The sequence below is a fragment of the Eurosta solidaginis genome, chromosome 3 (assembly GCF_040869045.1).
Source record: "Eurosta solidaginis isolate ZX-2024a chromosome 3, ASM4086904v1, whole genome shotgun sequence".
Taxonomy (NCBI): Eukaryota; Metazoa; Arthropoda; class Insecta; order Diptera; family Tephritidae; genus Eurosta; species Eurosta solidaginis.
The window spans coordinates 11133978-11157046 of record NC_090321.1 but is presented as its reverse complement, the minus strand read 5'-3'; the positions used below and the strand labels follow the sequence as shown (position 1 = coordinate 11157046).

General features: G+C 35.2%; 2 protein-coding genes across 4 annotated transcripts in view; one reads left to right on the top strand and one right to left on the bottom strand.

Annotated features, from left to right (window-relative positions):
- Window positions 1–14130, top strand: part of Gpat4 (Glycerol-3-phosphate acyltransferase 4) — a 32324-nt gene extending 18194 nt beyond the window's left edge. For all 3 annotated transcript variants that reach the window (XM_067770754.1, XM_067770756.1, XM_067770755.1), the window contains 2 exons: window positions 2020–2276; window positions 13713–14130. In XM_067770754.1, the coding sequence (XP_067626855.1) occupies window positions 2020–2276; window positions 13713–14010 (555 nt within the window). In that variant the 3' untranslated portion in view covers window positions 14011–14130. The remainder of the gene's footprint in view (window positions 1–2019; window positions 2277–13712) is intronic.
- Window positions 14131–18217: 4087 nt separating this feature from the next.
- Window positions 18218–19346, bottom strand: LOC137246221 (beta-1,3-galactosyltransferase brn-like). The gene is made up of 2 exons (XM_067777317.1): window positions 18852–19346; window positions 18218–18785 (listed from the first exon to the last, which is right to left on the bottom strand). The coding sequence occupies exons 1-2, from the start codon at window positions 19324–19326 to the stop codon at window positions 18343–18345; spliced, it is 918 nt and encodes a 305-aa protein (XP_067633418.1). The 5' UTR covers window positions 19327–19346; the 3' UTR covers window positions 18218–18342.
- Window positions 19347–23069: the final 3723 nt, after the last annotated feature.

Sequence of the window (23069 nt, the reverse complement as noted above, 5' to 3'; positions counted from 1 at the left end):
CTAAGTAAAGATTACATAACTAATTTAAGCAATATTTTACCCTACTAAAAATTAAAAAAAAAAATGATATTTAAATTAAATTTAAGAAAAAAGCTTTTCTAAGAACAAGCTTTTATTACTTGTTAATGAAACGAACTAAAAAGTAAAAAAATAAAATTAAATAAAAAAACACTTTTTTAAAAATAAGCGCTTATTATTGGTTAATATTGGTTATAATATTGTATATAATTATATATTTTTAACATTAAAACTTTACACCTAAATTATTAAATCTTCCAGTTTATATCACAGTCCTAATTGTTCTAAAAAAAGCGTGTTACATTATGATGGCAAGAAAAGGAGGTCCTAAATGTTCTTAATTATACCATCAAAATTGAACACGCTTTTATTAGAACAATTAGGACTGTGATTTAAACTGTATGATTTAATAATTTAGGTGTAAAGCTTTAATGTTAAAAATAAATAATTATGTACAATATAGAATTTTTTTGTCGCAGAAGAAAAGGCCTAATTATCGTTAAAGGTTACAATGAACTTATAAAGTGTTATATTTCTTTACAGTCAATTTATTTTTTACTTTTTAGTTAATTTTATTAACCAATAATAAAAGCTTATTTTTAAAAGTTTTTTTCTTTAATTTTATTTACGGCTAGAAGCTTCAAATTTCATCAAATACTTACGTTTACGTCATATATTGTTGAAATATGTGAATCCTAGTCAAAGTTTCTACATGCAGACCACAAAAATCGTGAAACTTTGCATTGCATCCTCACACGAAGTACCTATATTTTATTTTATATTAAAAATCGTTTAGGTATGTACATCTGTTCACTGTATATTTCTTATCTTATACAGCCGATTATTTGGAGATTACGAATTTGTTAGCTGACCTAATCATGTGAAAACGGCTTCATAGCTTAAAAGGACATTAGAAAGAAAAGTGAAGCTTCTCAAGGCCAAAATAATGACATATCAATTTCAAAAATCGGACTTCAAATAACCAAGTTACAACGAAAACGCCTTGCAATTTTTTTTGTATGGGGACCAACCCAGTCTAATGCGCATCCATTTTTTTACGTATATAAAACATATGAGTATATTAGGGCGGGTCGATTTAAAAATCGCTGTGAAAATCGTATTCTAGGGATCAAAATAAGAAACTTTGCCGAAGGAACCATACCTCTAAAACGAATTCTGATGTCCCCCCCTTTGGGTCGAACTTTTGGGTAGGGGCAATTTCAATTCTACCTGCTGTGTCTTGTGGTGGCTTAAAAAAACAACACAAGCAATTTTACGATCTGCAATTGTGTCACAGTGATACCTTCATTTTTTAAAACGGTTGAATAAAAAATCCACACAACTATGTTTACGACATGCAAATGCATCACAGTGATGCCTTGGTTTTAAAAGGGGGTTGTAAAAACGCTAATTTCTAATATTTTTTTTAATTTCTTTTCTATTACTAAGTTAAATTCATTTTTTCATTTACATATGTTCTGACTAAATAAATTTCTAAAGAGAAAAATAAACTCCAAAAAGAAAAAAAACATAGGCATTTCAAAGTGGGATTTTTCAAAATTTGCCCCTACGACCCAAAGGGGGGGGGGGGGGGGGGGGCATCAAAATTCGTTTTAGAGGTATGATTCCTTCGGCAAAGTTTCTTATTTTGATCCATAGAATATGATTTTCACAGAGCAATGGGCGATTTTTTTGCCTCCGCACAAATCGACCCGGCCTAGAGTATATGTATGTATATGTGTGTATATGTCTACGACGGTGTAAAGATGTTTTAAGATTAATATTATACTTGTAAATAAAGTGGTAACCTTTGGTAATGGTATTATGAACAACTATATCTACTATTTTCTGTTTGCGATATTGGTACCTTTTTTGTACTACTGTTCATTTAAAAGTCCAATCCGCTTTATCCGTATCTATTATAAATTTATTATACTCAGCTCACAGAGTATATGAATTTTGTATAATATATGACTTACTTAACAGTATAATTTTTTTAAGATTGGTCAACGACATGGTGGATTTTTGGGCCTGCTCCAGCGCGCCTTAGCACGTGCCTCGCCTCATATTTGGTTTGAGAGAGGAGAAGCAAAAGATCGGCATGCGGTAGCTGAACGTCTGAAACAACATGTTTCAAATCCAAATAACCCTCCCATACTGATATTTCCTGAGGGTACCTGCATTAATAACACATCCGTTATGCAATTCAAAAAAGGCAGCTTCGAAGTGGGAGGAGTTATTTACCCAGTAGCAATCAAGTACGTATATATGAATTCTTAATCCACATACTTATCTTTTCATTAGTATTAAAAGCCATAAGTAATTAGTACCCAAACGAGTTTCGGACGTTAGAAGCGGGCCACTTAAAACGACATTTTCTTGGATAACGAAGATTTTGTTTTAAAACAGTTGTGTTAAAAAAAATAATCATTTTTGTTTTCAATGATTTGTTGGACTCAGTACTTTAAGTACAAGCTATAAATTCTAGAACTAACCAATTTTTTTTTTTCGCGATTTTATGCAAAAATCATTTTTACATCGATTTAAAAATTAAAAATTGAAAAACCTCTTATGTTATAGAAAAATAATATAGCTATAGTTTAAATAAAATAATTTAAACAAAATTTTTAAATTAAATGGTTTTATTGAAAACAATACTTACATAAAGTAATAATAATACTAAAAGATAGAAAATAATTACGTAGGTCCTAGGTACTAGTCATCACACTCCTCATCAATGTAGGGCGTTGATCAGACATTTAAATAAAAGCGTTGGGCGCGTGAAATTTCTAAAAATGTGAGGCGCAGCATAACCTGATTAAGTTGGTCTTACTTATGACTATCAAAAGAAGTTTTACTCGTCCAACGCTTTTATTTAATTGTCTAATCAACGCCCTATATTGATGAGGAGTGTGATGACTAGTACCTAGGACCTACCTAATTATTTTCTAGCTTTTAGTATTATTATTACTTCATCTAAGTATTGTTTTAAATAAAACCGTTTAACTTAAAAAATTTATTTTTAATTATTTCATTTTCAAGTTTTTAGTCTTTATTTACTTGCCTATTATTTCCCATTCTATTTAGTTCATTTATTACAAAGAATCTTTCCTGAAAATTTGTTACAATCTAAGTCCTCAATACATAATCCTTCCAAAGACTTTACTCCCCGAACTCCAAAATATTTTGATATCACTTCTACCGGATTGTATGTAATATTTGTTCCAAATATGAGCCAAATCGGACGCTTTCTATTCATGTATGTATTATGTGTGCCAAGTATGGACCAAATCGGACCACAAACACGATTTTTTTAAATATCTCGATCCCTGCGCCACCTAGCGGCTATTTTTTTCACAGGCCGTTTTCTATTCATATATGTATTATGTGTTCCAAATATGGGCCAAATCGGACCACAAGCACGATTTTTTCAAATATTTCGATCCATGCGCCATCTAGCGGCGATTTTTTATTGGTCGCTTTATATTCATGTATGTATTATGTGTTCCAAATATGAGCCAAACCGGACCACAAATACGATCTTTTGAAATACTACGATACATGCGCCACCTATCTCTTATTATTGCATTGTCATCGGGTTCTGGACTATGTTTCAAGTTTCAAGCTTGTAGCTTATAGGGAAGTTACTTAAAATTGAATTACAAAATTCGTTCACAACGGCCGTGCGGCCGGCCTGTCAAGTCAAGCTAAATAAAACCGTAAAAGAACACGCAAAATTGGTGCCGTTTTAGTATCTGCAATCCACTTAGATATTTGATGTTGATAGCCCGTAGCGGTTCGTGTCTCCGCTAGTAAGCACAACTCGTTTTGTAGCGAATTATCAATAAATGCCGCTAGATGGGTCTAATTATCCTATTCGCGCCTAGCCTAGAAAGTTACAAACAAGCATGCATGCAGCTAATATAAGCGTGTTAAAAAAACAAGAGATTTTCCAACGCCCCCTAAAACAGGTTTATCCATAAACATATATTTCCTATAAAAATTGCTTTCACTCGACATTTTATTAGTGACATAGTATAAACGTTGCTTCATAATAATTTTTGAATGAAAGTTGAAAACATTTAGTTCAATAATAATTGTTTGTTTTATGTTTAGTTTTTACATTGCTGTTATTATCATCAATAAATATTTTTTTCGTTGACGATTAAAGTTGTAATTTTAATAAATTTATACCTTTTAGCCAGACTTGCTAGATTTGAATTAGCATTAGTAATCAATTAATTATATGCATATTTTAATGGCCAATGATTATTTGAATTGTTTTCCAAAAACAGCAATTACTAATTGATTACCATTAGAAAAAATAAAAAAAATCATGATTTTTTCCGATTATTGAAAATTTTCAAAAAAAAAATCTAAAATAATTAAAATTATTACTTTTGATTAATTTTGATTTTCCGATTATTTTTGATTTTTTTTTTTTGATTATTTTTCCGCTTTGTTGAAAGAAAAATTCTCGTTTGTTGCATCACGGGATAATTTCTACATACAAGTACATTTTAGGATGAGTAGAGGCGCTACAATCAGTTTCATTTAAGCAAGCTATTGGTTGCGAAGTATCAGTGTTATTGTGAAGTACTTTAATAAGGGCCATTTTGTATTATTAAATATTGGAGTTATTTATTCAACAGCTTAGCGATACGAACGTTAGTAGAAGGTTGCGAATAAGAGGATTTGCAGTAAATTCGTTACAATATTTAAATATCATACCCCAAGATGATTAAAAACGTTCAAATTTAAGAGCATTTTCTGTTCGAAAATTAATGTATCGTCGGGAGAAAAATGTACCTTAAATGTGAATATTCTTGAATAATCATTTATAATTTCTATTTCGAAACGCTTTTTATTCATATTTGATATCATTGTAAAATTGATCTTTAATTGTTTTAGAGTAACATTTGACTGTTTTTCAGTCATTTTCTGATCATATTTGTGAACATATTTCAATAGTTTTGGTTGAGATTTTTTAATCATTTTTGAATGCGATTATGATGCATTTATTCTTCATATCTCATTCAAAATAAGATACTACATAATAATCTTATTTCATCAGGGGAAGAAAGTATGCGGAAGTGAGCTATTTGAACCACAGCTCACTCGCAAACAAACTTGGCCGATATACACCTGCGACTACGACATCCAGCATCAGCTATGGTCGTCAATATCTTAAAATACGATACGGTACGTGATGTTGAAGACATATCCAGGTACATATGTCAAGAGAGTTTCACTTACCTGGTCAAATAGCTCACAACTTTTCTATTGTCCAACTATTATGTATTTTCTGAGAAGCAGAAGGTGGAAAAATGGTTGGGGAAATTTTCGGTCACAAGCAGCATTTGCATTATATTGTATTGAAGAGTATCTTAATAATACAATTTTTATATACATATTTTTCTCTGAACTTCATGATTGAAAAAATGTGTGTATGTGAAAAAAGTAAGATTTTCAATGAAAAGTAAAATTTTAACAAGTATAAAATTCATTATTAAGTCAACAAATATAGTCAGAAAAGATTCAGAAATCTGAAATAAAGATTATTATACATTTTCGATAACCTAAAGTAAACACATTTAATTCAAATATGATTCCAAAATGTGATTGAAAACTATATTCAGTTATTGATCATCAAAGGTAAGCATATTTGATTATCCTTTTTGTTGGCTTTTATGAAATATTAAAATTTAATCATCAAAGGACTTCAAATTTGATTCCAAAAATTAATCGAAAAATGCTTTTCAGTTTTGATCATCAAAAGTATTCATATTTGATGATTTCTTTTGTTCAATTGTATGATAACTCATTACTTAGTCAGAAAGAGTAATGAAATTGTATTTATATGTAGGGAAATTCAAAATTTAATCATCTAAATGCTGAGTGGGGTGGTCCCCAAAGTGAAAACTGTGGCTGTGTGAGTAAAACTAAAATCATCTTATTGGTAGTGGTTTAGTTGTTGATGAAAAATCAATGAAGTAGGACGTACCTATGCACGCATGTTTGTTATCACACAAAAAGTATTTCGTAAATATGCCATACAAATACTACTTTATTGCTTGAGTCTAAGCAAAAATTTAAACAAAATAAATTGTTAACATTAAACCAATAAACCAAGAAAACATTCTGCGCATGAGCAAGGCGAATGATAGACGGCCCATACATGACACAAAAGCCATGCGCAAATATAAAACGACGGAATTTGTGCAAATGAAAATTTTGACATACACGACGGCTCAAAAACACTGCGCAATATTCATTTTTAATGTAGCGCAACAAATGAAACATGTGTTTTAATTGTATAAAAAAGGCACTAATTGTATAAAAAAAAAACAATATTTATTTTCCACAGTGCTGGTAATTCACAGTATAAGTCGAAAAACTCGCACCAGAAGCGTTTATTGAATTTGTGTGAATTCCTGTTACAAGCTAGAGATGGTCCTTACGCCTTCGATATTAACATTTTTAAGCAATAATTACTGATTTTATATTATCAGGAACCACAGGTAAACTGTGAAGATTCACCACACACGAAGAAAAAAGCATGCGCAATATTTGTAGGCATGCGTAAATATCAAAATCGTTTTGATTTTAGCGCAGTTCTCTGCGCAAATAGCGCAACCAGTGCACACACCGGGCAAATCCTTGTGCAAATTGGTAATTGGCACAAGGATACTTGAGCCGTGTAATTGGCGTAATAATTATAGCCGTGTGTTTTTTTTTTACGTTTGTGCATAAAAAACGCGTATCCTCGCCAGTGCACGGACTTTACCACTTTATTGGTAGATCTACCAGCATTTTAGCCCATTTTCATTTTCTACCACTTCTACCACCAAACCCCAAAAATCTACCGACATTTCAATATATTCGCATTGAAACCAGATATTGCGATCATTAGGTAAACGTATTTAATTGCCGAGCACACCCAAATAACATTAAGCGGTAACACTAACCAAACTAACCAATTTTGAAAAATTTGTGCAAAAATTCAAACAAGAAATAAATTTGTTTATGAAATAAATGTAGTAAATGAGCATGATTTTCCTGCGCTATTTTCATCAGTTTTTAGTGAGTAATTTTAAACGAAAATAAAAAAAGTTTTAAGTAAACGATAACATGCCGAAGTCGGTTAATTTGTGGCAATATTTTTGGTGCATTGGAAAATTGTTGTTGTAATTAGACATGTCGGTAAATTTTCGTCCGTATTTCAAGCTCGAAATACAGGAAAAAAGCAAGTATATGCAAATTTACATGTTTTTCTTGTTTTTTTTTAAGTGTTATTTCCGTGAAATGTGCTTTATTTGTGTTTACAATTACATTATGAATTGTTTTGTACAAATACAAACTGGAAAACAGATCTACCAACTTGTACCACTATTTTAATTTTTCGTGTACCAACATTCTCTTTTTAAAAGTCCGTGCACTGATCCTCACTTAGATAATGCTTAGGAGACCCATCTAGCGGCAGTGGTTAAATAACTAGCTCAATGAGTTGACTTGCTGTGAATTTTGTTTTAAGTATTGAACAGAATTTTTTGGGAAACCGGAGAGAGCACGCATTATATTTTAATTGAAAGTTAATAAGACAGTTAAATACAAAAGCAGTCTTGAATACTGTCTAAAATTAAAAGGTTTCGAATTTTGGGGCCCACTGTATCTGGACACTTTCTGTTTTATTGACGTTTTCCTTAAACCAACACCCTTTATACGAGCCATATATAGTGATAGAACTTTTAGAAAAACTATCGATACCGGTACTCATATAAAATACTCGGATCAAAGTATCCATTCTAGTACTCATACTCTCTAAAAGATATCGATCCAAGTGAGTACTTCGGAGCTTTTACCAAAAGTGAAGAATCTTTTTTTCAAATGCCACTCCCGCAAGAAGAGGCTTTGAAAAGTTTTACAAGGTATAATCGAAACAAGTGTCGCCCTGTCCTTTCTATTGTCGAGTTGTTTAAATTTTTTCCCAAACAATTAGAAAAACTAAAATATTTTTTTGTTAGACAAATTTTTTCTAAACAGGGGTTGCCACACGACATTTTGCAAGTACTCCGAGCGTATTTCACCCATGAAAAGCATCCCAGTAAAAATTCATCTGCCCTGCAGATGCCGTTCGGAATAGGCGTAAAATATGTAGGTCTCGTCCCCTCAATTTGTAGGGAAAATAAAAAATAGAACGACGCAAATTGGATGAGAGTCTCGGTCTAAACTCCGCGGAGGTAAATCAAGTCAAGTATTTTTTATGGCATGAAACGCTTTGTGGGGAGATTAACTAAAAAGAAGGGGATCAGGACGATTTACTTTTTTTCAAACTTTTCTACTTTGCTCTACCAATCTTTACTGGAAGTATTTTGTTAATATTAAAACTGTTAGCCTTTTTTTTAAATGGGCGTGGTGGTCCGCCAAGTTGCAAAGTGATATCAACGGCTTTTGATTTACGGCTTACAATACTTGTAACCATTTTCGTCGACGATGCTGTAAAAGCTGATAACTCCAAAATTTCACAGTAGAATGAAAAAGCTCTATTAATGACAAGTTAAAATGTATTGAAATTTTATGAAGTAGCTATTCATAATTTTGTTGGAGTTAGTGATTCTAGACAATAAACACAAACCTTTCTGTTACCACCACATGCAGAAATCGTCTCCAATTCCACCTTTATCATAAAGTCGGTTTAAGCTAAGTGCAGGGCGATCAAATCGCATTGTGGACGATCTCAGTTTATGCTCAAGTTATGGACCTTTTTTGATCTGAACTGGACTGGACTGAACCTTTTTTGATCTTAAAAATGTAGACCAAAGGCACTTGGTAAAGTATCGACATTTTACTCAGTACTTGGAAAAAAGCATCGAGTACGGAATACTCGAGTATTTTTTGGAAAAGTATCGATACTACTCACTCAGTAATCGTATCGTTCTATCACTATTCAAATATCATTATTCTCATTATCTGAGTAAATAAATTACTATATTTTTAGTATTTGTCACAGTGCAAAAGTGTAACCCAAAAATTACGTATTTAAAACGAAGAGAAAAGCTCAATTTAGCTGCTTTTACAGGGTGGCTAAATTTGTTCTTTTTTTCATTTTTTGCGAGCTTCTGTGCAACTGCAACTAAGAAGCCGTTGAAGATATCACGTTAATATTTTTCAGGAACATTGTTCTAAAGGGACAAGTGAAAATTAGAAAAACCGCTCGACCTTGCCCGCTTAAAAAAATTGTTTAACCTTCCTAAACTCGCGCCTATTATTGTAACATCTATACTCGCGCACGGTCTCACAAACCGAAAGTTCATACCCCCTACAATCTATTTTTATACTCAGTTGAGCAGAGCTCACAGAGTATATTAAGTTTGATTGGATAACGGTTGGTTGTACATATATAAAGGAATCGAGATAGATATAGACTTCCATATATCAAAATAATCAGGATCGAAAAAAAATTTGATTGAGCCATGTCCGTCCGTCCGTCCGTCCGTTAACACGATAACTTGAGTAAATTTTGAGGTATCTTGATGAAATTTGGTATGTAGGTTCCTGAGCACTCATCTCAGATCGCTATTTAAAATGAACGATATCGGACTATAACCACGCCCACGTTTTCGATATCGAAAATTTCGAAAAACCGAAAAAGTGCGATAATTCATTACAAAAGACAGCTAAAGCGACGAAACTTGGTAGATGAGTTGAACTTATGACGCAGAATAGAAAATTAGTAAAATTTTGGACAATGGGCGTGGCACCGCCCACTTTTAAAAGAAGGTAATTTAAAAGTTTTGCAAGCTGTAATTTGGCAGTCGTTAAAGATATCATGATGAAATTTGGCAGGAACGTTACTCCTATTACTATATGTATGCTTAATAAAAATTAGCAAAATCGGAGAAGGACCACGCCCACTTTAAAAAAAAAAATTTGTTTAAAGTAAAATTTTAACAAAAAATTTAATATCTTTACAGTATATAAGTAAATTATGTCAACATTCAACTCCAGTAATGATATGGTGCAACAAAATACAAAAATAAAAGAAAATTTCAAAATGGGCGTGACTCCGCCCTTTTTCATTTAATTTGTCTAGGATACTTTTAACGCCATAAGTCGAACAAAAATTAACCAATCCTTTTGAAATTTGGTAGGGGCATAGATTTTATGACGTTAACTGTTTTCTGTGAAAATGGGCGAAATCGGTTGATGCCAAGCCCAGTTTTTATACACAGTAGTCCGTCTGTCCTTCCGCATGGCCGTTAACACGATAACTTGAGCAAAAATCGACATATCTTTAATGAACTTAGTTCACGTGCTTACTTGAACCCACTTTATCTTGGTATGAAAAATGAACGAAATCCGACTATGACCACGCCCACTTTTTCGATATCGAAAATTACGAAAAATGAAAAAATGCCATAATTCTATACCAAATACGAAAAAAGGGATGAAACATGGTAAGGTAATTGGATTGTTTTATTGACGCGAAATATAAATTTAGAAAAAAACTTTATAAAATGGTTGTGACACCTACCATATTAAGTAGAAGAAAATGAAAAAGTTCTGCAGGGCGAAATAAAAAACCCTTAAAATCTTGGCAGGTATTACATATATAAATAAATTAGCGGTATCCAACAGATGATGTTCTGGGTCACCCTGTTCCACATTTTGGTCGATATCTGGAAAACGCCTTCACACCACTCCCTTTTAAAACTCTCATTAATACCTTTAATTTGATACCCATATCGTACAAACTCATTCTAGAGTCACCCCTGGTCCACCTTTATGGCGATATCTCGAAAAGGCGTCCACCTATAGAACTAAGCCCCAACGCCCTTTTAAAATACTCATTAACACCTTTCATTTAATACCCATATCGTACAAACATATTCTAAAGTCACTCCTGGTCCACCTTTATGGCGATATCTCGAAAAGGCGAACACCTATTGAACGAAGGCCCACTCGCTTTTAAAAATACTCATTAACACCTTTCATTTGATACCCATATCGTACAAACAAAGTCTAGAGGCACCCCTGGTCCACCTTTATTGCGATACCTCGAAAAGGCGTCCACCTATAGAACTAAGGCCCACTCCCTTTTAAAATACTCATTAACTCCTTTCGTTTGATACCCATATTGCACAAACGAATTCTAGAGTCACCCCTGGCCCACCTTTATGGCGATATTTCGAAACGGCGTCCACCTATGGAACTAAGGATTACTCCCTTTTAAAATACTCATTAACACCTTTCTTTTGATACCCATATTGTAGAAACAAATTCTAGGGTCACCCCTGCTCCACCTTTATGGCGATATCTCGAAACGGCGTCCACCTATAGAACTAAGGCCCACTCCCTTTTAAAATACTCATTAACACCTTTCGTTTGATGCTCATATTGTACAAACAAATTCTAGGGTCACTCCTGGTCCACCTTTATGGCGATATCTCGAAACGGCGTCCACCTATGGAACTAAGGATTACTCCCTTTTAAAATACTCATTAACACCTTTCTTTTGATACCCATATTGTACAAACAAATTCTAGGGTCACCCCTGGTCCACCGTTATGGCGATATCTCGAAAATGCGACCACCACTCCCTTTTAAAACCCTCATTAATACCTTTAATTTGATACCCATATCGTTCAAACACATTCTAGAGTCACCCCTGGTCAACCTTTATGGCGATATTTCGAAATGGCGTCCACCTATAGAACTAAGGCCCACTCCCTTTTAAAATACTCATTAACACCTTTCGTTTGATGCTCATATTGTACAAACAAATTCTAGGGTCACTCCTGGTCCACCTTTATGGCGATATCTCGAAACGGCGTCCACCTATGGAACTAAGGATTACTCCCTTTTAAAATACTCATTAACACCTTTCTTTTGATACCCATATTGTACAAACAAATTCTAGGGTCACCCCTGGTCCACCTTTATGGCGATATCTCGAAACGGCGTCCACCTATGGAACTAAGGATTACTCCCTTTTAAAATACTCATTAACACCTTTCTTTTGATACCCGTATTGTAGAAACAAATTCTAGGGTCACCCTGCTCCACCTTTATGGCGATATCTCGAAACGGCGTCCACCTATGGAACTAAAGATTACTCCCTTTTAAAATACTCATTAACACCTTTCTTTTGATACCCATATTGTACAAACAAATTCCAGGGTCACCCCTGGTCCACCTTTATGGCGTTATCTCGAAACGGCGTGCACCTATGGAACTAAGGATTACTCCCTTTTAAAATACTCATTAACACCTTTCGTTTGATACCCATATCGTACAAACACATTCTAGAGTCACCCCTGGTCCACCTTTATGGCGATATCTCGAAACGGCGTCCACCTATGGAACTAAGGATTACTCCATTTTAAAATACTCATTAACACCTTTCGTTTGATACCCATATCGTACAAACACATTCTAGAGTCACCCCTCGTCCACCTTTATGGCGATATTTCGAAACGGCATCCACCTATAGAACTAAGGCCCACTCCCTTTTAAAATACTCATTAACACCTTTCGTTTGATGCCCATATTGTACAAACAAATTCTAGGGTCACTCCTGGTCCACCTTTGTGGCGATATCTCGAAACGGTGTCCACCTATGGAACTAAGGATTACTCCCTTTTAAAATACTCATTAACACCTTTCATTTGATACCCATATCGTACAAACGCATTCTAGAGTCAACCCTGATCCACCTTTATGGCTATATCCCTAAATGGCGTCCACCTATAGAACTATCGCCCACTCCCTCATAAAATACTCTTTAATGCCTTTCATTTGATACACATTCCAGGGTTTCCCTCGGTTCATTTTCCTACATGGTTATTTTCCCTTATGTTGTCACCATAGCTCTCAACTGAGTATGTAATGTTCGGTTACACCCGAACTTAACCTTCCTTACTTGTTTTACATACTTTTTTTTTTTGAATATTATAATTATTTTAAAATTTAGGGCATAATGAAACCAAATAGTGTCCGTAGTACTTCATTTATTAATTATTTTACAGACTTTCAGTACTTCGTAATTACTGCCCCATTTTAAGAGCTGAGGCTTCAAATTTCAACGAATGCTTACGTATAGAGCATATATTGTTGTCTGAAAAAATCATAGAGATCGGTGGTATATATATTATATACCCCATATAAACTGTCATTTTTGTCCCTTTTTTACGGCTAGAAGCTTCAAATTTCATCAAATATTTATGTTTACGTCATATATTGTTGAAATACGTGATTCGTAGTCATATTTTTTACATGCAGACCACAAAAAACATGAAACTTTGCATCCTCACACAAAGTCCCTACCTATTTTTTTATTTTATATTTATCTTAAAAATCGTTTAAGTATGTACATCTGTTCACTATATATTTCTTATCTTATACAGCCGATTATTTGGAGTTTACGAATAGGATAAGATTATTGTTCAGCCCCATTCATGAAAGATATGAAGCCTTCGGCACAGCCGAAGACAGTCCCGTCCTTACTTGTTTTTTTGTAAGTCTAGTCTTAGCTTGGCTATCTTATGATTGAAATCTTATTTTTCATAAAAAGTGTGCATAGTACTTTTGCTCACAGGCCCACGATATGTACATACGAGTATACTAATATTTTATACAGATTTCCAAACGTGAAGTAAATTTTAGAACCAATAAATACAATAAACCATTTTTAGATATGATCCTCGTTTTGGTGATGCCTTTTGGAATAGTTCGAAATATTCAATGATGCAATACTTATATATGATGATGACTTCGTGGGCTATTGTATGCGATGTTTGGTACTTGCCGCCTATGTACAGACAAGAAGGAGAATCAGCTATAGATTTCGCGAATCGAGTTAAAAGTGTCATAGCAAAACAAGGCGGGCTCGTAGATCTAGTATGGGATGGGCAACTGAAGCGGATGAAACCAAAGAAGGAATGGAAGGAAATGCAGCAAGTGGAATTTGCTAAACAGTTGAAAGGCGACTAACCAGTTCTTACCTACTATTTATAGATCTAACTTTCAATATAAAATTTAAAATTAAAATACATTTCATGGTATTAGATATATTTAATAAATTTTGGTTTTTGTTGCCTTTGTAATAATTTATTAACTTGCACGAATGGTACCAGAAGACAAGAACAATCAGTTGTGAGTTAAGGGCATGTCACAGGTGAAAGTGATAAAAGAGAAAAAAGGTGGTACTGGAAACACAATAATTTATGGTGCAAAATCATTGGTGCTGCCAACATCAGATCGGGTGATTCTGGGAGTATTCCTTACGCGTTGGCGACGGCGGATACCGAAGAAAGTTTAATAATGAGCTGTATGAACTTTACGACGGCTATGCTATACGAGCGAAAGCTACTCCAGTCAAGAAAGTTATCTTGCGCCTAGCGATACAAGTTGCCTTGGCGTTTTTAATTGGAGTCAGGTAAGGCAGCAAGGCACTTTGCTTTTTTTGGGTGCCCAAACACGTTTAGGCGGTTAAGCGCCTATAAATAAGCAAGATTAATTTATATTTCGTATTGTGAGCGTTGTGGGTGTGGGTGAGGGTGTACTCAGTGCACGGACTTTACCACTTTATTGGTAGATCTACCAACTTTTTAGCCCATTTTCATTTTCTACCACTTCTACCACCAAAGCCCAAAAATCTACCTACATTTCAATATACATATTGGCATTGAAACCAAATACTGCGATCATTAGGTATATAATAATTTTGCCATTGCTATTTCAAACGAAGATTACATTTTTTTTCGGTCTTTATTTTGAAAAGTTTGTGTACGAATTCAAACAAGAAATAAATTTGTTTATGAAATAAATGTAAAGGAGCACACAAATATTTCCCTGCGCTATTTTCATCAGTTTTTTGTAGATAATTTTAAACGAAAATAAAAAAGGTTTAAGTAAATACCAAAGTCGGTTATTTTGTGGCAATATTCTGGGTACATTGAAAAAATGTTATTGTAATTAGACGTTTCGGTAAATTTTCGTCAGTATTTCAAGCTCGAAATAGAGCAAGCAAGTATCATATATGCATAAGATATGTATACACAAATTTAAATGTATTTTTTTTGTTTGTTTTATTTACATGTTTTTTTTTAAGTGTTATTTCCGTGACATGTGCTTTATTTGTTTTACAATAAAATATGAACTGTTTTGTACAAATATAAACTGTAGCTATTTTTTTCTTGGAAAACAAATCTACCAACTACCACTATTTTAATTTTCCGTCTACCAACATTATCTTTTTAAAAGTCCGTGCACTGGGTGTACTACATGTAGTACGCTCGGCACATACGCAAGGAAAAAGTGGTAATTTTTGGTTATATATGTAGGAAAAATCGTTTTTATTCTTCTAGAGTATTTATTATTTCATTTAAAGTTAAAGAGGAAAAAAAAATTTGTTGTTTTTTTAATTCTTTTTTGTTCTCTAGGGCCGAGCGTACCACATGTAGTACCCCAGCAAATAAATCTACAAAAATCACATATAATTGGGTTTTACACTTCCGCTATTGGTGTACCTCAATTTCTACAACTATTTTTAATACAAATATACAAAAAATAGAATAAAACAAAAAGGGCTTAAATATTTTTTTCCTACCGATTATGCGACATCTTCACACTTTTGACAATTTCATAAAACTCACATTTTTGATATTAAAAAAGGCAATTAAGGAATTGCAACAGAAATTTTTTTAAAGCCAACTATGATACATACCTGTTTTGTACAATAGCACAGCGACAGGTTGGTTACTTAGTTTAATTTACTGTTTACGAAATATTTTGAAAATAACAGGTGTACTACAAGTAGTACGCTCCGCAAATCTGGGTTAAAGGAAAACATTAAAGTTAAAAATCTTCGTAAAAAAATCTTACACATCGCGACTCGGGATTTTTCCCGACCAAGGACTGCCATTTCAGTGTAACCCCAAAACCAGACGTCCACGTAACTTTTATAAATTTTTGTGGCTCCTTGAAGTTCACGTCCTAGGACGTCCCGTAGTCTGCGCCTCAGTGTAGGTAAACTTTGGTCCACTGTAAAGTCCCTATCGAATCCGTCTAGGCACAATGACAAAGTTTCCATCGCCTTTGGCGACAAAGTGCTATCGGATGCGAAAAAATGCGCGAGCGCTTTCTGCCGATAATACATAATGCATTCTACGGTCGACAAAAATAGACGGAGGGCCAACAGACACGCACGTAAACATAAGTTCAGCGCGTCACCAATTAACACCACCGCCAAAGAGGTTGAGGATGCCATCGGTCATGCTAAACCGTCCAAAGCAGTCGGCCCAGATGGCATAGCCATGCCGATGTTTAAAAGCCTAGGGAAAGAGGGTTTCAAATATTTAGCACATGTCTTCAACCTGTCTCTTTCCACCTTTGTCATACCCGAAAAATGGAAAATGGCCAAGGTGGTACCGCTACTAAAGCCTGGGACACCAGCTAACATAGGAGAGTCATATCGCACTATATCTCTCCTATCGCCAGTAGCCAAGACGCTTGAAGCCATTTTGCTCCCCCACTTCAAAGCAAATTTGCAGCTAGCCTGTCATCAACATGGCTTTAGAAAACTCCATAGCACCACCACCCCGCTGAATGCCATTGGCACCCAGATAAATTGTGGTTTAAATCAGAAGCCCCACCATAGAACAGTACTCGTAGCGCTAGACCTATCAAAAGATTTTGATACGGTCAACCACGGCACGCTAGTGCAAGACTTGGAAGGGTCTACCCTTCCCCCATGTCTTAAAAGGTGGACCGCAAATTATCTGGGTGGTCGGCAGGCATCGGTGCAATTCAGAAACGAAATATCAAAGCCAAGAAGAATTAAACAAGGGGTGCCTCAGGGTGGTGTCCTATCCCCACTTTTGTTTAATTTTTACATATCAAAACTACCTTCGCCACCAACCCCAGCGGGTTAGGGGATCAGAATATACCCGCGGTAGGTATGCCTGTCGTAAGAGGCGACTAAAATACCAGATTCAAGGGGCTGTGTAGCGCAACCTTTCAGGTTGCCAGGGCAATATATAGCTTCTCCAAACCCAATTACCAACCTCACCTATCCGCGGCGAATCCTGTTTCACTAACATACGAGGCTCTGGCGACCCCAAGCTCCTCATGGAACTTGGGGGTAGGGAGGGAGGGAATGGCCTGAAGGTTTAATGTGGCCACATAAATCGTTCCCGAGATGGTCGGGCTAGCACCTTAATGGTGCTATGGTACCGGAGCGTGCCGGATTTGTATCCGGCAAAGGACCATCACATCGATAACACTCCCCAAAGCCTTCGGGGAGCAACCTTATCGCTACAACAACAACAACAACAACCTTCGCCACCAGAAGGAGTTACTATCGTTTCTTACACCGATGACTGCACAATAATGGCCACAGGCCCGTGCCGAAAGATCGATGAGCTTTGCAACAAAATAAACGGCTACCTCCCTGATCTCTCCAGTTTTTTCGCCTCGCGAAACCTGGCATGATCACCAACTAAATCATCCGCGACCCTATTTACAACCTAGACGTCCCAAATGTCGACCATTTTGAACATCCATGTCGATGGCACTACGCTACCGACTGTCCTGCACCCCAAAATCTTGTAATTGTAATAATAATACACATAGGCCAAAATAACAAAGGCGGTTATGCGCAAACTGTTGTTGTTGTTGTAGCGATAAGGTTGCTCCCCGAAGGCTTTGGGGAGTGTTATCGATGTGATGGTCCTTTGATACAGATCCGGTACGCTCCGGTAACAGCACTGTTAAGGTGCTAGCTCGACCATCTCGAGAACGATTTATGTGGCCACATTAAACTTTCAGACCATCCCTCCATCCCCACCCCCAAGTCCCATAAGGAGATCGGGGTCGCCAGAGCCTCGTCAGTTGGTGAAACAGGACAATTGGGTTTGGAGAAACTATTATTGCGATGGCAACCTGAAGGGTTGCGCTACACAGCCCCTTGAATATGGTATTTTAGTCGCCTCTTACGACAGGCATACCTACCGCCGTAAATTTCCGATCCCCTAACCCGCTGGGGGGGGCAACTAGTGATGCTCAATATACCGCTGCCTGCGTATTTAAAATACTAAAAACCAAACACCAAAACACACGTTTACTTCATTGTTCTATTATTAATACCTTCATATAATTTCGGCGTGTGTTCAATGAGTTAACAAATATAATAAAGGAATTGGTTTTTTTTTTTTAATTTTAAATTTTTAAAATCTGACGGTTTCGTTATATAATTTTGTAAAATACACACAGATTGAATATTCTGTGGAATATGTAATGTTATGTCGACTCCAAGTATTTACGTTATGCGAAACCAGATGAGCGACACTCATTCCAAATCTTTTCTAATTCCATGTCATTTTGAAATCCGTGCGAAGCAATAACAAATTGAAAACTTTGAGGCCCCTTATATTTGGGCCTGTTAAAGTAGAAGAAGTCACAGTGTTTTAATTTCAAATCAGATTTCAGGGCAGCTATCCCCAAGAAAACGTCATCAAATCTAAACTGTTTTAAATGCATCGCAGTTTTGTAAAGTTTCATCAACGCATTCCGATTTAAAATGAATGCCCCAGCTGTGACATATGGTGGCCATAAGTTAAATGGGTATTCACTGAGTGGTACATACCATTTACTAAATTTGTGTCTATGAGGAGCTGTTTGCAATACAAACCCAGCGTATAGATCATCTTTTAGGCTTTCTGCAACATAAGTATTAGAGTTGGGTCTTGGATACAAATTTGGACTAACTAGAAATTTTAGCAAATTTTTCGTCGATATATAGTAATCATCGTCGACAAAAAGAAAAAACTCACTATTCGCGCAGTAGTTGAGGGCCCACTGCATACCCATAACGGTTTTAATAGTATTGTTAAAGTAAACGTCCAAGAAGTCTATCTGCACTATGTCCTTTTTATTTGAAGATTCGTTAGCCACGATATGTTGTATTGATAAATCACTGCTAGACCCAAGCAAAAATATCCGTCTGATTTGAACATCAGAGAACCGATGTTCGTACCCCCAAGTACGACGGATGACATTGCGATGACCAAGATTTGCCAAAGCAGATTTTATTATTATTGTTAATTTGGGCGCCGCCGAACCGCATTTGTCTGAAGCATTATTTATAAATGAATAGTTATAATCAACTGTCGTGCCTGAGGGGTAATAGAAATATCGAACATAATCTATCTCGTGCCAATGCTTTAAAATTCCAATATAATCCACGGCATACAAAGCTAATCCAATAATAACAATATTTTTCAAATAACTTGCGGAATGACATCCCATTTTCAGGGTAATAGAGATGGACGAGAGAACCGATATAAAACGAAGATGATTTGTTTGTAAGGCTCTATACTCCCATGCAAATATTACATCCGTTCCTTTGACACCGCAAAGTCGCCAATGTATTACCTGGGGCTGCTAAGGCAAGGTGCACACGAGGCTACGCGTCATAGACGCTGCAGGCGAAATTTGTACGTTTTGATGCCGAACACATGTATTTGAATGGAGAGCTGCTTACGAGGCGTCAGCTGCATGAAAGCGACAAAGCATGAAATTTTCTTGTAGCTAAGCGTTTAAAAGGCTAAAAAGTGTTGGAAACTAGAAATCACCCTTTTCTCTAGTCCGCGGTGATTTAAAATTGCCTTTTATAATTTACAAAGGCACGGGGATGCAAACAACGTTTAATACCTATTTTGCTTTGGTTTCGGGGACGGATATAGCTGAAGAAATTTATTTTTTTATTTTTTTCAATAATTGTTTGCTTTTTGTAGCGACGCTCGAAAGTAGCTTCGTGTGCAGATCTTGAGGCGTAGAGAAATTGTAGCTATATGAAATATCTTGTACGCGTCTATGACGCGTAGCCTCGTGTGCACTTTGCCTAAAGCATATATGACACTACTTTGTTTTTGCTTGGATTCCAAGCTAACAAAACTGACGAAACTTTATCGGAACTTCAAAACACAAAAACAATTTCTATCATGAAAAAGCGAAACCACTATTCCCCCATAATTAGTGAGTTTGGCATGTTTTTGTATATGTATTACATTATATTTTTACATTAACATTTTTAACAATAAAAACAATGCAAGTAACACGCGAAAATAATTTCGGTCTCTAATGGCTCACTTTTCTCACAAGAAAGTTGATTTTAATTGTGTTTTTATGCACCAAATTTTCAAACTAAAAACAAAATTTTCATTTGTCAGAAAAAAAAATAAAGAAAAGACGGCCGAATGTCAAAAAAAAACATATCGAAAAACAAACTGGCTCGTTTGTTTTTATACCTATATGGCACTACCTTATTTTCGTGTATTTCTTCTTGCATTTTATCTTCAATATTTTGTCGCACTCCCTCCTAATGCGGCTTCAGTACTGGTGTAAGTGTGGAAACTATATTTCAAAAAACTAACGAAATACAAGAAAATTACAACCTAGTTCACTAAAAACAAACAACCCTTCAAAAACGCGAGTACTCCGAAAATAATGTAAGGAATGCTCCTTTGGGAGTATAGGAGTGTTCCAAAACTAATCTGTATTCATACAAAAAATGTGCTCCAATTAAGAGCCTTCCGCGATTTACAACCAGATTGACTGAATTTTGTGTGTGTTAGTGCAGTCGGGTGGCTTCGTGACACACGTATTTGTTGTCGGCTACACGTTGATGAAAATCAAAAATTTTTGATTTTCTCATTTGACGCTAGCTTATTTGATAGTCGCGGGGTGTGATTGACAAAACGCAGTGTTGTATTTAGTTTGTGTCGACATTCAAAATGAACAAGTGCGCGGAAGAACAGCAATTCATATTAAAATTTATTGAAAATTATCAATGTTTAGCAGCTTTATGGAATGTAAGGCTTTTATTATTATTAAATAAAATTTTTATTAATTTTTTTATTATTTAATAAAACTGCTATAGTTGCAAGTAAAAAAAAGTTATCATCAGATGACGGCATATTCACGTCCGAACGCTACGGTTTCTCAATGCAAATGTTGATTGATGGCTTTTTATTTGATAGTCGCGGGGCAAGCGTCAAATACCCGACACGCACACATACAAAAATTCAGTCAATCTGGTTGTAAATCGCGGAATGCTTTAACATTGCGATGTCCTAGGAGAGGAGTAGGTGATCCCACTCTCGCTTTGTTTGTGAGTATTCCATAGAGTACATACGTGAGAGTACTTTCCAAAGTACTTTCACTGTTGTACTCCATGGAGCACCCACAGAGGATCATATGCCAAAGTACTAAAGAGGAATTGTGTCGGAAAGAATTATCGGAGTGAGTTTAATTTAAAATGAAAGTAAATGAAGAGGGGCAATACAACTTTTATATTTTTTACTACGAATATTCTTATGTTATTTAGCATTTGCGTGAATAAAGAAACTAATATTTCTCTATACTATAGTATGTATACATAAAACCAGTGCGCATTTTATCAGAGTTGCCATAGTAAAATTGTATTATCAGTTATTTGTATGCAATGTTTTACTTTTGGCAACTCTGTTCGATCGTCATCGTGTCGTGATAACGGTCGTTAAAAAACGAGCAATGATCGGCTGATGGTGGTCCGCAAACGCATTGCAAAGGAGTATTGTTAGGGTACTCCAACATGAAGAAAATGGAACACGTAATCCAACAATTGTTGCAGGGAAGAACAAGCAGTTTGTATTTCGATAGGGTTTTAGGACACAACGAATTCGCTATCATACATTATAGCCCCGACACAAGCAATTTTTGATACAGCATCGTGTTTGTATTTGCATGTGTGCTAAATAGGCTATTTACTCATCTATCAGCGCGCGATCCTTCATAAAAACCGTATATGTCGGGCCTTTAAAAGCCACTGGTGACGCGTGGCATGAGAGGTGGGTAAATGTCTAGAACAGCGGTCGACTGCTAAGGTTAGTTTAGGTTAGGTTGCGAGAGCTGATCTGGGCACTATGGTAACAGTTCATTACTTAGGCCACCAATGGGCCCATTGTAATACCCTATACGGTCTCAAAGAGGACCCCTAACCTGCCTAAAGCGTGCCAAACCACTTCGTGGAATTTATATATTTTGCTAGAGCCTTGACTTCATAGCTAGAGACCTCAGCAAGGTCATGTAGAAAAGGTTTACCAAGGATGGCCAACCTACGCCTACTAAGCGCTGGAAAATGACAGAGAATGTGCTGGACACTCTCCTTCTCTTATGTACATCTGTAGTCGACTGCTAAAAAGCATCCAAAAATATCGGGACCCAAATAATTATCCGAAGGCGCAAAATTTTATCATTTATTTAACTTCTAATGGCTAACTAACTGGGTTTCTGGTTTTGTTGTGTTGATTTTACAGTATGGTGGATAATTGATGTATATTCCCACTCAGTATTTAGATGATTAAATTTTGAATTTCCCTACATATAAATACAATTTGATTACTGTTTCTGCCTAAATAATTTGTTATCATACAATTGAACAAAAGAAATCATAAAATATGAATACTTTTGATGGTCAAAACTGAAAAGCATTTTTCGATCAATTTTTGGAATCATTTTTGAAGTCCTTGGATGATTAAGTTTTAATATTTCATAAAAGCCAACAAAAAGAATAATCAAATATGCTTACCTTTGATGATCAATAACTGAATATAGTTTTCAATCACATTTTGGAATCATATTTGAATCAAATGTGTTTACTTTAGGTTATCAAAAATTTATAATAATTTTTAATTCAGCTTTCTGAATCTTTTCTGACTTAATAATGAATTTTATACTTGTTAAAATTTTACTTTTCATTGAAAATCTTATTTCTGACTAAATAATTTGTTATCATACAATTGAACAATAGAAATCATCAAATATGAATACTTTTGATGATCAAAACTGAAAAGCATTTTTCGAACAATTTTTGGAATCATTTTTGAAGTCCTTTGATGATTAAATTTTAATATTTCATAAAAGCCAACAAAAAGAATAATCAAATATGCTTACCTTTGATGATCAATAACTGAATATAGTTTTCAATCACATTTTGGAATCATATTTGA

Coding starts and splice junctions, on each gene's coding strand:
- LOC137246221 (XM_067777317.1), bottom strand. CDS start 19,326: ATGGGATGTCATTCCGCAAGTTATTTGAAAAATATTGTTATTATTGGA. Junction 18,786..18,851: donor CCTCAACTACTGCGCGAATA/GTGAGTTTTTTC, acceptor TAAAATTTCTAG/TTAGTCCAAATTTGTATCCA.